General features: G+C 42.1%; 1 protein-coding gene across 8 annotated transcripts in view; it reads right to left on the reverse strand.

Annotated features, from left to right (window-relative positions):
- NLGN4X (neuroligin 4 X-linked) overlaps positions 1-14,021 on the reverse strand; it is a 278,121-nt gene that overhangs the window by 212,876 nt on the left and 51,224 nt on the right. For all 8 annotated transcript variants that reach the window (XM_074323442.2, XM_074323448.2, XM_074323443.2 and 5 more), the window contains exon 4: positions 1,949-2,752. In XM_074323442.2, coding sequence (XP_074179543.1) covers positions 1,949-2,420 — 472 coding nt within the window. In that variant the 5' untranslated portion in view covers positions 2,421-2,752. The remainder of the gene's footprint in view (positions 1-1,948; positions 2,753-14,021) is intronic.

Below are 14,021 nucleotides of genomic sequence, written 5' to 3' on the forward strand. Positions count from 1 at the left end.
AAGATCATGTGACATGATATATGCAAAAGTGCCCTGAAAAAACAAAACAAAAAATACCTAAAGGGGAAAACTAGTGTCATTGGGTTAATTGTTAAATTTAGCCTGTCTTCCCATTAGGTAGCACTTTTCGCAATTTTATATTCGCAAATTCCTGGTCAATAGCGAGCCACAATGAAATGGCCCAATTGCTTCTGGTTCCAATGCACACAACTGCACATCTATGGCTCTGTAATCAAGGAAACTATTGATTTTGCTTCGTGGGTGGTCTAATTTGGTGCTACCTCTGCTATAAGGTGGCATTCTAGTGGAAGCACATTCATTGTTCGTGAGATTAACTGCAAAGCCACCACCTGGCAGAGACTAGCCCGGTTAAATGTATTATGAAAGCCAATTTAATCATTTATCCTGTTTGGGTCCTTTCGCCCCTCTTTCTGTCTTTCTTTCTTTCTTTTTTCATTTGAATGGTTCATTATGATAAAGATTGCAAGCCCGGCGGCTTGTGAAACGTGAGCTGTAATCACGTTTCGGCGCCCTTGCTCACCTTCCCACATATACACAAAGCAGCTACTTGGCGACTGCTGCTCACGAAGGCAGGTCAGTGCAATCATGGAAACACAGCGTCCAAATGTCAGTTTCACTCCTTGAATCACGTTCAGTCCTGCACTTTACAAGAGAGCTGTGTCCTGTCACCACAACAACAAGGGCCACATGCCAGAAGCTACTAATACAGTGAAGCACAGTCCTTCCCTTTCTTTCTGTGGGTGTTTTTTGACGTCACCATGACAGACGACCCCTGGTGTTTCCTGACATTCTACAAACACCACCTTCTGGCATCTACGTGGGGAAAGGACCATAGGGCAGATGCGATCCAGTTTGGGAGATCACAGAATAATGCAATCATTTATTTCAGACTTTCAGCCAAACGTCACTGAAAAACATTTTCCAAGGAGTCAAAGGAAAAGAAAAGAAATTCCTCTATAAAAGTTTCAGAGGACACACTAGTTTCTATAGTAGGTAATGCCTGTGAGTCTTGTAAATTAATTCTTTAATTGCAGTAAGATGCTGTGCTATGCTTTTCTTTCTTTGCCTAACACAGCACATGCAAGTGGTAAATGAGAAATGTGGTTTCCTTCTAGCATAACGTGAGCCCGGTTAGCCTTTGTAAAATATTTTCATTTGAAATCTACACGGACAGGAACTAATTCAAACACTATTAGCATTGGGTTAAAATAATGTGTTGAACATTAAGAGATTTTGCAGACTTTTTTGACTGTTGTCTTATTAAAAACAAAAGGGCCGTTTTGTCCAAGCAAACACATTATTTTCTAATGTAGCTACAATCATCTGATGACACACCCTGCCATGCGAGTGCAGTGAATGCTGGGAGAAAACAGTGTCCGAATTTATGTTCACCGTGTGGATTCTAAGCAATGGCATCCAGCGATTTTATAAAATATCCCTTGCTTGTGTATTTAAAACAATCAGGGGTTCCTTTCAAGATTCAAAACAAACAACAATACAAAAAGGAGTACCACTCAGCTCTTCAGGCACCAAAGCAAAGGGAACCATTCCTCATAATTTTCAGTTGGCTAACACGAGTGTGATAATGTCCTTAATTCTATTAGTTTCGATAGACTCCTTTACCGATGACTCAGGTATACCAGGTAACACGATAGGCACCCACTAGTTATCATCTCCCAATAAACACTATATCACGGCTCCAAAGGCAAACTATAAAAATCATGAACTCATTTAGTAGAGAACGGACCATCTACTAAAGACTCAGTAAATCCAAGTGGGACAAACCCTAAGTGACCGCATATCTGCCTTTGGAATACGAGAAAAAAAACACGGGTTACAGAACGTACCATGCAGAGGACATCATAAAACCCTCTCGGCAAATCTCTGAGTGGGTGGATGGTGCCTTCTGTTTAAATCAAGTACTTACCATCTTCCGTGGGTACATAGATGTTTAAATAAAGGCAGTCTTCGCTTTGATCTTGAACGTAGGTCATCAAAGTATCCAAATTGGCAGTAAACCATATGGGCAGCATGTCATGCAACAGAGACCTCTCATCCAGGTGTTGTGGACACACGGCGGCAAACTGGGTGGCGTTTCGAACCCCAGTCCATGAGGACGGAGGTTCCGGGGGCTGAAACCGCCTCTCTCCAGTGGGAGGTGAGGCATAGGGGACCCCCAAGTATTGCTCCACTGGACCCAAAATCTCATTGGGCAATGGTGTTCTTAGGCCCCGGATTTTGCCATAATTGGTGTTGACGACGGGATACTGTGCCTGGCTGTCAATGAGTGTGAACTTGATGGCAAGAGCGGTGATCCACAGGAGGACATTGGACTTCACCATGATGCAGACCGGAGTGAAGAACAAGGGGAGCCATACCAGTCCTTGGGGTCTCAACATTGTTCACTCCCACATCCGAAGGCGTCTGTGGGATGCAACGCCGAGCAGACAAAGCCGTGAAGCCAGCCCGCGGAGACAGAGGGCTTTCCAGGCAGCCACAGACCCAGGAGAGGCAATGGGCGAGCTAGGAAGCCGTGCAGATGACTCATAGACAGAGCCCAATGTTAAGAACAAACCAAGCGGTTTTCTGTGCAGCCCATCGCGAGACAGCAGCCCTCCCTTAATCCTGGAACCGAATTCTGCCAAGCGCGAGGCTCCAAGGAAGTGGTGACCATCCAACACGTTCCAAGGGAGACGATGCCTTATGAAAACTCCAGGGCACAGAGGTCAGCCTGACGGGAAAAGAAAAGCAGATAAGGACAATGAATCAAGACAACTGCCACCTGCTGCCATGTGCTGTCTCTTCCATGCAACCCTCCACCTCACGCTATGAGATTCTTACGCATGGAGGAATTTGTACAGCAGCGGCCACGTGTGGTAGGATCGAGCAACACTATCTCTTATCATAGTTCTTGCTGTGTGCCCCTCACCGGGAACGCTGCCTGGCATTTGGGAAACACTCAGCAAGTCTCTGTTGGATGAACAAACAAATCCCCCAAAGTTACACACGTTACAGATATCTGTAACGACATCCCCCAACTTCACTATTATTAAGAAGATTGGCTCATGGATGGACAGGTTCTCCCAAAACAGCTTCTCAGATGTTTAAAGGAACTGTCACTGTTCCCTAAGGAGACGTGAGTGGAGCTCTGACTTTTCTAGGATGAGGAAAAAGGAGACAGGAATCTGGGTCAAACTGATGTCACGACATGCGGGTATTTATCATATAACAGAAAGGATGTGTCCCTAACAGCAAGATACTCATCCTTCTCAGGCAACTCAGTGGCACGTATCTGTAGGCAGCATACATCATCGCCCTGAATCTCGGCTTCCTTGGAAAAACTGAACGAGATGGTACATTTCCAGCACCAGCTGTAGTGCTTGTCACATCAAGGCAGCATTCATAACTGAAAGTGTTGAAACAGCTCTCCTGACTTTCACGTAAAACGCTGCCTTCGAGGGTAAACCCTGCAGCCTATGGAAAAAGCTTAGGGTCCATCTGAGTGGGTGGAGTCAACTTTTAAAGAGTCAGCCCCTCACTTTGTCTCCACGTGCATCACAGGACTCTCACTGCGTAAGCCATTGCTCATATGATCTTAAAAAATGTGTATGAGTGCAGAGCATTCATGAACCATTAGGGATAGAAAGCATTTCATTAGGTTTTGCAAGGAGGATACCTTTAAACGCAGTACGCTTCAACTCAAAAATAGACAAACATGTTTGTAAGGACGTTGTGGGTTATTTGGAGTAGTTCTGAACTGGAATAGTTATGCATTTCGTTTAAGTGAGCAGTTGAGCAGAATACGTCAAACTGGTAACTATGTTTTAAATGCAACAGCTCGGACCTGGATCTACCAGGGAACTCTACTACCTTCGGGGAAAATTCCACAGTCCGTGACATTCTGGGCCCAGTTAATCAGAGTTGGATGAAAATGCTCTAAAAAATCGAGATTGTAGCATAGAACGTGAAAAGCAGCATCGCACCCAATGGGTGATTTGTGTGTTTGCCTCTATCTTTGAATTCCACCACGGACAACATTTGGGCACCCGCCACATCGTGCATGAGGCAACGTCTCAATAATTAAGAGACAGACAAGAACACGAAAGAGGTGATGACACGGTTGGAGTCTTCTGTTTTCCTGAAAGACTTTCTGGTTTCCAGCCAGCTCCTGTTCTTCCTTCTTGAGATTTCCACACCATAATAGGAGACACTGTTAATTTCTGCTTCGGACAGACCTGGGTGCTTGGATGAGACTTGTGGGCTGAGGGAAGTCATTCGGCCTCTCTGGGCTTTCGGTGAGCGGCCTTCTGCGTGGTGAGTCGGCAATGAGGCAATACACAGAGAAAACGCCCACTCAGCCAATGGACAGCATGGGGATTCTGAAGACAGACCTTCTCAGAAGGTGCCTGGGTACAGAGACAAGCTCAGCCCAGCGTTGGCGGTGAGTGTCGGCAGTGAGCAAGTCATTTAGATTCTTTGAGCTTCCTTTTACTGATATGTTTACATAGTAGTTAGTCCCCTCGCCCTCATCTGTGGGGGACACATTCCAAGACCCCCCCAGCGGATAGTACCGAACCCTACATATACTATGTTTTTTCCTATACATACATGTACCTATAATAAAGTTATAAATTAGGCACACTAACAGGTTAATAGTAACCCATAATAACATAGAACAATTTAAAAAACATAACGTAATAAGTCAGACTGAGAAAGACAAATACTATATGATCTCACTTATATGTGGAATCTAAAGAGCAAAATAAATGAACAAACAAAACAGAAATACACTCAGAGAGATAGTAGGAAGAAAACTGAGGGTTGCTAGATGGGAGGGGTTGCGGAGGAGGGAGGAGGAGAAGGGATTGGAAAGTACAAATTGGGAGTCACAATACGGCCACAGGAATATGAAATACAGTGTGGGGGATATAATCAATAATGTTGTAGAGATTATGTGGGGTGCCAGATGGGCACCGGACTTATCAGGGAGACCACCTCAGGGAAGATGTAGATGCCTGACCACTGCACTGTACACCTGAAGCTGAAGCTGAACAATAATGAATGTCAACCACAATTTTATATATATGTATGTATATGTATATAAATTTTATATATGCATAGATATACATATATGTGCATATGTGTGTGTATATATATAGTGCCAAAAATGTATACACATTTTAATAAAGGAAAAAACTGTTTTAAAATTGTAATAATATATACCAATCACAAAAGACAAATACAAGTCCCGTGTGACTTCTGCAATGACAAGAGATGCTCACAGAGGTTACCATCAGCATCCAGACACTTCTGATGACGGCGAACTCCTGCTTGAGCCACGTTGACCAAAGTGTCCCCTTGTGCACATTTTCTTGGCACCCCCGATATGTGTGTGTGTGTACATACATATGTATGCGTGCATGTGTGTGTGTGTGCATGTATGCAAGCCACATGCAAATTTCTGGCAACTTTAAAAGTTTTCGTATTACAAGTAATCAAGACGTTGAGAACAAACATTATTAAAAAAATCACTATAAATTTAACTAACCGATATATTTGAGGACAAAAAAAAAAGAGCTTCCATGTAAAATTCACAGGCTGAAAAGGATTTCATAAGAGGTGACATGCTCTTCTATGCACCTATATGTATATATTTAATACCTATTAGATACACATATAGTTACATAAGATATACAGATACTCTTTCTCTGCCAAGGTTACAGTAATGTCTCAGAGTGGCCTTGCGACTTGATTTATAACTTGACTGGGGATTTTAGAATGATTTTCTCCAGGGCAGTCCTTCTGTGTGAGGTTGTAATTAAGACGAGGCTCAGACTAGTCAGACGTAGCAGACTATCAGTAAGTCAAAATAAAAACTGCAATACATTTCTCCCCAAAGCGCCCCTCACTCTAGATATATATATATATATATATATATATATATATATATATATATATACACTCAAACTGAGATTAGCTTTATTTAAAAAAAATGTATATATATACGTACATATACATACATATTTATTTTAATCAGGTGAATGATTGCATTTAGTTTGGGATTTTCGCCGTACAAGGAATAAAATCCTATCTCCCGGGTGTTCCCGTCATTGCCATTCTGACTGTGAAATGCATTAGAAGACAGAGATTTCTGTGGATGCGTCTTCAAGAAAAACAAACAAACAAACCGAGAGCAGATAAATGTGTTGGAAGCAGCCCTCCCCTTGTGTTACTCTCCGCGCCACGGAAGGGCTGGGACACACAGAGATGTCTGTTGCCAAGTAGCTGCTGACACAAGAACAGCAGCTCCCGGTTCTTGCCCAAATTAATGAGCTTGTACAGAAAACCTTCTCTACCGTTTACTAAGAAAGCCTGTAATAGCTATTCCCAAACGGTGTGCAATCTGTAGATCTCTCTATTATGCCTCTTCTTTGGTGTCTGGTGAGAATGCCAGCATTCTGTGGTGCCCAAGTGGGGCGGGCGTCATCTTTCTTTCTAGAACAGACAACTCAGCTGAGGTGATGCAATGCACCTGTCACGTACCTGCACAACCTCTGCTCTGTAAACGGGTCTCTCTCTCTCTCTCTCTGTCGCCTATATAGTCTTTATCTCTGAATATGTGTGTCAAGAAGACATGCAAAGGAACGTCCATTTGCAGCCACACTCATAATAGCAGGAAAAAAAAGGAGTAACCCAGACATCCATTAACACACGCTGGTATATGAAAACAGAATATGACACAAGAGTGAAAAGTGAATAAAATACCGACGTGTGTTATCGAAATGGATAAATCTCACAACTAAAAAGGAAGTCATGGAAGAATAGATATGGTGTGATTTTATTTACGTCATATTATATAAAACCAAACAGTCCCACACTTAGAGCTCTATCTGTGCTAAAATGTTAAAATAGCAAAGGCATTACTGAAACCAAATTCTGGGACAGTTGTTGCCTTAAGATATGGTAGAGAATGAACTCACATGGATATACAAAAAAATGAGTCATGCTCTATAACTCTGCCAATGGGTATGTTTAAATTTTACTGATAACTCTCTGCAGTGCACATTTTATGAGTAGGGTTATTTGACAATGACAATTTTAATCAAAAGATGCGTGTCTAAAGTTTGACTCCGTAACATTATTTTTCCCATGCTCTATCAAAATATCTTAGATTGAAAAACTGGAGGACAACCAGGAACTGTTTTCCCCAAGGTTATGTTACAAGCCCAAGGGAATCAACTATCCAGCCGCGTATGCCATAAAAAGCATCAAGTTCCTGATGGCACCGCTAAAACAGAGAGTCAGGTCACCTAAGGCTGTGACTGGCTTGCTCACTAATTAGCCAGGCGACCTTTGGTACATCACTTAGCATCCAGGGCAGCAGCTCCCTGATGGCACAGCGAGGGCTTCGACGAAGCCCTCAGCCTGAGGGTTCTCTGAAGCCTTAGACTGTTGTCCTTGAAACGTCCGTCAACAAGAGATATGGAAGCTGGTGGGAATGGAACGTTCTCCAATGAAGCAGAAAGCCGCAAGTTCAGTGAGATAACTGGCCCTTAAAAACGTGGGAAGCCCCTTGTGTCAGAAGCAGCCAGATCCTTAAAAAATAGTTTCCAATACCACATCACATGTGTTAGCAGGTGGTAAACATGTCACCAAGCTTTTCATTTACCTGATTTCTACATTAACATTCAAACTGAATTAAAAAAAAAAAAAAAAATTGTGGGTTTTCCCATATTCACTTGATTCGTTGTACTAACTGTACTGTACCAACAGCCCACTTCCTTCTTTTCATATCTAACTATAAAGTTATTTCACAAGAGTTTATACTTGGACTATATATGTAAATATTATACATAATATATGCAAATGTTATATATGTAAACAACACGTTTTAATATGTAATAATGAACATTTAAAATTTACATATATTTACATACATAATTAAATATATACAACTTTTTAAACATATATACTTTACATCCAAACTAATAATATAACCGTGAAGTGTGTGTATCTCCAAACTAACCCACTGAGACATGAAGTTCCCTAGGTTCCGAATTACGCGTTCTCTATTCCTTGTAACCCCCCAGAGTGTCTCCTCCAATGCCCTTTGTGTTGTGGAAATCAATAAACCCTATTATGTGTGATGCTAATTGTCCATTTCCAGAGACATGGTTCTAAGCATGAGCTCTCTGAAGAACAGGAGATTCAAATACACACTGAAGGGCATGGAATACTTACTCCTCCACTCATTAAATACCGGGGGTGCCAGGAAAATGTACACAAGTGGACACTTTGGTCAACGTGGCTCAAGCAGGAGTTCACCATCATCAAAAGTGTCTGGACGCTGATGGGAACCACTTTGAGCACCTCTTGCAATTGGAGAAGTCAAATGGGACTCGTATTAATCTTTTGTTATCGGTAGATATTGAGCATTACAATTTTATTACAACTTTTTCCTTTCTTAAAATGTGTATATTTTTTTTGGCAGTCTGGCGCAATGGTTATGGACGTGTAGTCTGGCTTCCTACAGTCAAACCTGGCTCTGACTTTCTCATCAGCACCACAGAGGCGGGTGTAAACCATCAATGCTTCCGTTTTCTTACCTATAATATGGGCATAGTAACAGGATGTAACTCGTGGATATCAAGCTGTGTGAGTGTGTGTGACTATACATACCCATATTTATACAGTACATGTAAACACATCTATGTATGTGTGGGTAAGCGTACATAAATTGAGAACAAGTATCCCCAAAGAAACGCCAGCTAATTATACTTCCTGAGGTTCTACTAAATGCTTCCACTCTGATAAACATAAAGATACACCAAACAAATCCCCATCTGAATATAGCCTACATTCCAGCTAATGAGACTAAGCCTGTATTTAAATTAGTACAATTAAGCAAATGTGTGGTCCGTGTCCTCCCACTCCCTTCTTTTTGGGACTCGGGGCTTATGCAAGGATGGGATTTGGGATACAGCGTCTAAGACACGCCTTTAAAATTCTGGATTATGTACAGAGATCTGGGCCGAAAGGGTTCTGTAATATAGTAACAGAAGAGTGAAACATTGCAATTCGGGAATGTGAATACAAGCCTAGCAAGATTCACAGAAAGTGGGAAAGACGATACCAGTTAGGAATGTTCACATTGTCATAGTTACTTCCTCAGTGTTTACAGGTAATGCTAGACGCTGAGCAATGTCAGGTCAAAGACCATAGATGATTAATACTTGGAAAAGACAAGGGCTTCGGCAAAGGTTATTACACTAAAAGGAAGAAAAAGATGCAGAAGGGAGGCAGAAGGAACCTGTACAGGACAGGCAGAAAATAATGGCCCGGTCAGGTTTTAGGACATTCGCTTAGTTCGTCTCCGGTGGGTCAACTGTGGTAAACTCACTTGCACCACCAGCTCTATCACATTCCCAGGACAAACTTCCTATGGACCCCCCAATCTAGCCCTGTGGGTGTTGCCTGTAGGACTTTCATCGTGAAGACATAGAGTCTTTGGACTGCTCTTTGAGAGAGCTGTAGAAAGCATTAGTCTTTGGCACTTTACCCGTTTCAGTCAATTTCCACAACACCTAACTTTAAGAGAAGGTTCTTAATAAAGAAAAAGAAAAAAGAGTAGGTTCAGTTTCCGTGAAAAAAGACCAGTCTGTCCATAAACAGCACAGTTGGACCAGGAGTTCAGCTCAGACATGGTGGGACCTCGCCCCGTCTGACAGTGGGTGTGCAGATGGAGGGTTGGACAGTTGGGCATTTGGAGGTTAATGTGGAAAAGTACTGTGTACTTTTAAGTGGGAGATGACAAGAAGAATCACGTTGGGTGATAATAATAAGTGTGACTCTCCAGGTCTTTCATAACTGGCTTTGACACTGCTATTCATAGCCTCGACTAATGAACAGTGTGATGCCCAAAAAGAGAGAGCCTTGAGCACACTTCCTGAGTCTTCCTCCAGGACCCAAGGACCAGCTCAATCTTACCTAACCCCAGCGGGACTGCCCCACGTTTTGCCAGAAGCATGTACCCTATTTGCCTATGGGATCCTTCATCTTATAGGAAAGGCTGCTTCCTTTTATAGGGAAGACCCTGTGCTTGGGAAATGGTCAGAGTGATACACACTCTGATATTTTGCGCTCTGCTCACGAGCCACTAGTGGTAGAGAGTCCCTTGAAATGACAGGGTGACGTGCTTACACGGTGTAGGGCTCCAGGTTATTAACCAATCCTTTTGCCACAGTTTCTACTTCCTCATCAAGACTGTGGACAAGGAAAGTCAAGATCTTTCTTCAGTCTTGGCCCTACCACCTCCACCCATTCCCCAAAATGCTTGCTCTACAGTCCCCAAACAGGAATATTCATGCGTGAAAACAGACTCTTCCCCCGCAAGATTGAGACTCCAGAGAAATGTCCAGAGAGGTTTCCTGTCTTGGGATTAGAACTCAACTGATATGAGAGCTTCTATTTCTGGGAAATGACCAGGGCTTCCAAGATCTGCGGTAGAGTCAAGAGGCTTCCCTTAAAAACCTGCGTGTCTCACATTAGCTTGGGAAGGGAGGAGAATGACGCATATGGTTGAGGGAGGAAGGAAAGAATAAGTTCAAAGTCAAGAGACAGAATCAGGGTAAAGTCAAGAATACACAACGGGGCTCTGAGACATCTCCTTAAAAACCCACCTTCCACCCCGTACAAACATAAAACAGAGTAAAATTCGTCAAAATGAAATGTATTTTGCCAGTGACGGCAGTAAATGATATTCAGTAATAATCGCTCTTGAGACATTCAAGTTTTTAAACATAAAAGTAACAGAAAGATTCTACTCCACTAGATGCCTCACTTTCTTTTTTTGACACAAAAAGAATTCTCACACTCGACCCACTAAATTGTAGTCTAATTACTCTCACATCCCCCTTTGTCTGTAGATTCCTACATGCGAAGACAGGTGTTAAAAAGAAAATCGTAATAAAATAAGATTTAAAACTCGCTCCTCTACCCAGTTCCAAATTCAGAGGTTCTCTACGCAAGAGTCCACGACTGCCACACTCCCACTCATGGGTTCTGTAAACTATGATGGATGCGCAAAATCACGTTTTGTTTTTACTAAATGTGAACTGGAATTTAATCTTTGCTTCAGTTATGAATGTAGGTGTAACACACACATATGCAAACTCACACTTAGTAATATTAGCAATTCCTATAACTTTACCCCCAACAGAAATCAAATATATTTTCATATCAAATTAATGGTATTGTAGATATCTAAAAATACTGTTTCCAGTCACCACTATTTTGACCTTGTGACTCTTATGAGCCTCTTAATTAGATTTGGTTATTTAATACACAATAAAGAAGCACATATATTATTATGGCACATTGTAGAGAGATCTCAAGAACTATTTCAGTGAAACTTTTTATTCAAGTTTATCTCATTTTATGACTTAAAGTATTATTTTTAGAGAGGGTGCATATTTTTCACCAAACTGACAAAGGGGCCTGACACACACACACACATTGCCCGGCATTCACGCTTCAGAACCCTTGACTACTTACTAAACTGTTGACACCACCTCCATTTATAGTGACCACCTCCTGGTGGGTGGAGCAAAGGTTACAGGATGGCTGTCTATTGGTAGATAAGATGGATGTGGTTGAGTGAATAAAGACCTCCTACTCAACAATCTCGTACAAGGCTTTTCTGGCAGGTCTTCCCTCCCTTTGGAAGACCTGCCCTTAGCATAATTACTGCATGAGAACAAATGACACTTACCTCTACCTGGCGGTCTTGCTTTGTTCTAGTCATACCCTCCCCCTGGGCGCCTCTCCCCAGAGACCTTTGGTGGAAGCTGAGAGCAACTCAGCTTGGCTTCCCGAGAGGGCAAAGCTGTGGCCACATGACAAGGGACTCACGGGAACACTGGACCTTTTCTCACACAGGAAATTAAACGTCTCTCTGTGCCACTTTGTACGGTTGTAAATCCGTTGCAAGGTGGGGTGTCACAGCCAAGACCAGAGCACCTCGAACCTCTAGAAAGGTTCCGGCAACCACAGGGCGCTTCCCTCTCTGAACCCACGCGACTTAAATGTCATGTCTAAATTTTGTAAATAAAGGACATTCGAATACGGATATACATGGCTTGCTAATCACAAATGCATCGAAAACCTTAGCTAATGTGAATTTCCACGCAAAAGACCGCAAATTAATGGAGGAATGAAACGGAACGTGTCAGAAGAAGTGAATTCATCTACCATTGGACGCTGTGTGCCAGGAGGGAGTCTCTACTCATTAAAGCCCCAGAGAATTCCAGAAAAGAAAAGAACCGATGGTGACATGCGTAACCCCATTGCTTCTCCATGCCTGTCCTCCCAACTCCCCATGCTCCATTTCTAAGAGAAAAATGTGACAAAGGCTCAGTGTTATATAAGCTGTTGCCTATTTCGTAACAAACGGCAAAATCCTGAACCTCTAAGAGGGTAGCTCTGTCTCGTGTCTGCCTTCTGACTTGTAACCTGTACCGTGTCCCTTTTGAACCTCAAAACTCCCTCCTCCTTTGCTTAAATATATATGTGGGAAGATTTCTTTCTCCCAGTCACCTCATTCTGTACAGATAAGGATAGAAAAAGGTTGGTCTTTTTTTTTTTCTTTTTTTTTTTTTCCCACCACAGTAATCAGATGTCACAGATTTTTCTGCAATTACTGCTTTCCTTGGCTATTTTCAGACCTCCTATTAAGAGCTATTCTTTCACTCTGGCCTACTCCTCCTAACCCAATTAAAGCCAATTAAATCCTCTGCCATGATTGTTCTAGTTCCCCCATGTTTAATTATGCCTTAACCAGTCTGTTACTGCACGTTTTTTCCACTTGGCCCACCCCAAGCGTGGCACTGAGAAGATGCACTTATTTTATATACTCGTATACACAGAGGGGGACAAAACATGTATACACATTTTAACAAACAAAAAAACTGTATTAAAATTGTACTACTCAATATATACCGATAACAAAAAATGAATACAAGCCACATTTGATTTCTGCAATGACAAGAGGTGATCAAAATAGTTCCCATCAGCGTCCAGACACTTCTGATGATGGCGAACTATATATATATAGTTAACATATATAACTGTTAACATATATAACATATATATATATATATATATATATATGATCTTGATGTTAAATTATTATGTGACAAATTATTATGTGACAAATTATTATGTGACAAATTCTCCCCAGTGGAACTCTAACAACAGTATGAGTGCCATTTTAAGACGAGGTTCCTAATGCAACTTCAAATCTTGGGGCACCACAGGCCGATTATACCAAAACGGTTTTACGACAACAAATTTGACGCTATTAAGTATGTCCTTTGAATTAATTGGGTCATTAGGAAAATACAGTGAATTTACGGAAGCCCAGATAGCTGGTTTCAAAGCGTATTAATAAACGAACTTTAGCATTCTCACTCTCTCTCATTCTTTCTTCCTCTCTCTCTCTCTCTCTCTCTCTCTCTCTCTCTCTCTCTCTGTCTCTGTCTCTGTCTCTGTCTCTGTCTCTGTCTCTCTCTCTCTCTTTCTGTAGATGCCTTCCCAAGATTATTACAAACTACATTAAAACCACAAGGCCCCTTCCAATGAGGCCATTTTGATGTTTCATTTTATGTCACAAATTAAGAGCTTGTAGAAATGCACTAAAGAACACCGAAAACGTATCAGCGTTAAGGGTATTCTCAAAGAGGAAAATCAGGAAGCCTAAACACACCAGGTGAAGGGAAATCGGAAGGGGCAGGAGAGAGGCAGGCATAGTTCTCCATCAGATGAATCCTTCTCATGGACATGGGATGTTTGCCAGGTCACAGCAGGGGACCTCGAGGCATGACAGCACACAGCCGTCCCCAGCGGAGACAGGGAACAAATGAGTAAGTTCTACCAACACCAAGACTTTGAAACGCAGACGCAAGGATAAGATCAAGCCACGCAACTGTAAACGTCAGCACTGC

Source organism: Rhinolophus sinicus, chromosome 18 (assembly GCF_057876585.1).
Source record: "Rhinolophus sinicus isolate RSI-liver-muscle chromosome 18, RSI-T2T, whole genome shotgun sequence".
In the NCBI taxonomy this organism is placed as follows: domain Eukaryota; kingdom Metazoa; phylum Chordata; class Mammalia; order Chiroptera; family Rhinolophidae; genus Rhinolophus; species Rhinolophus sinicus.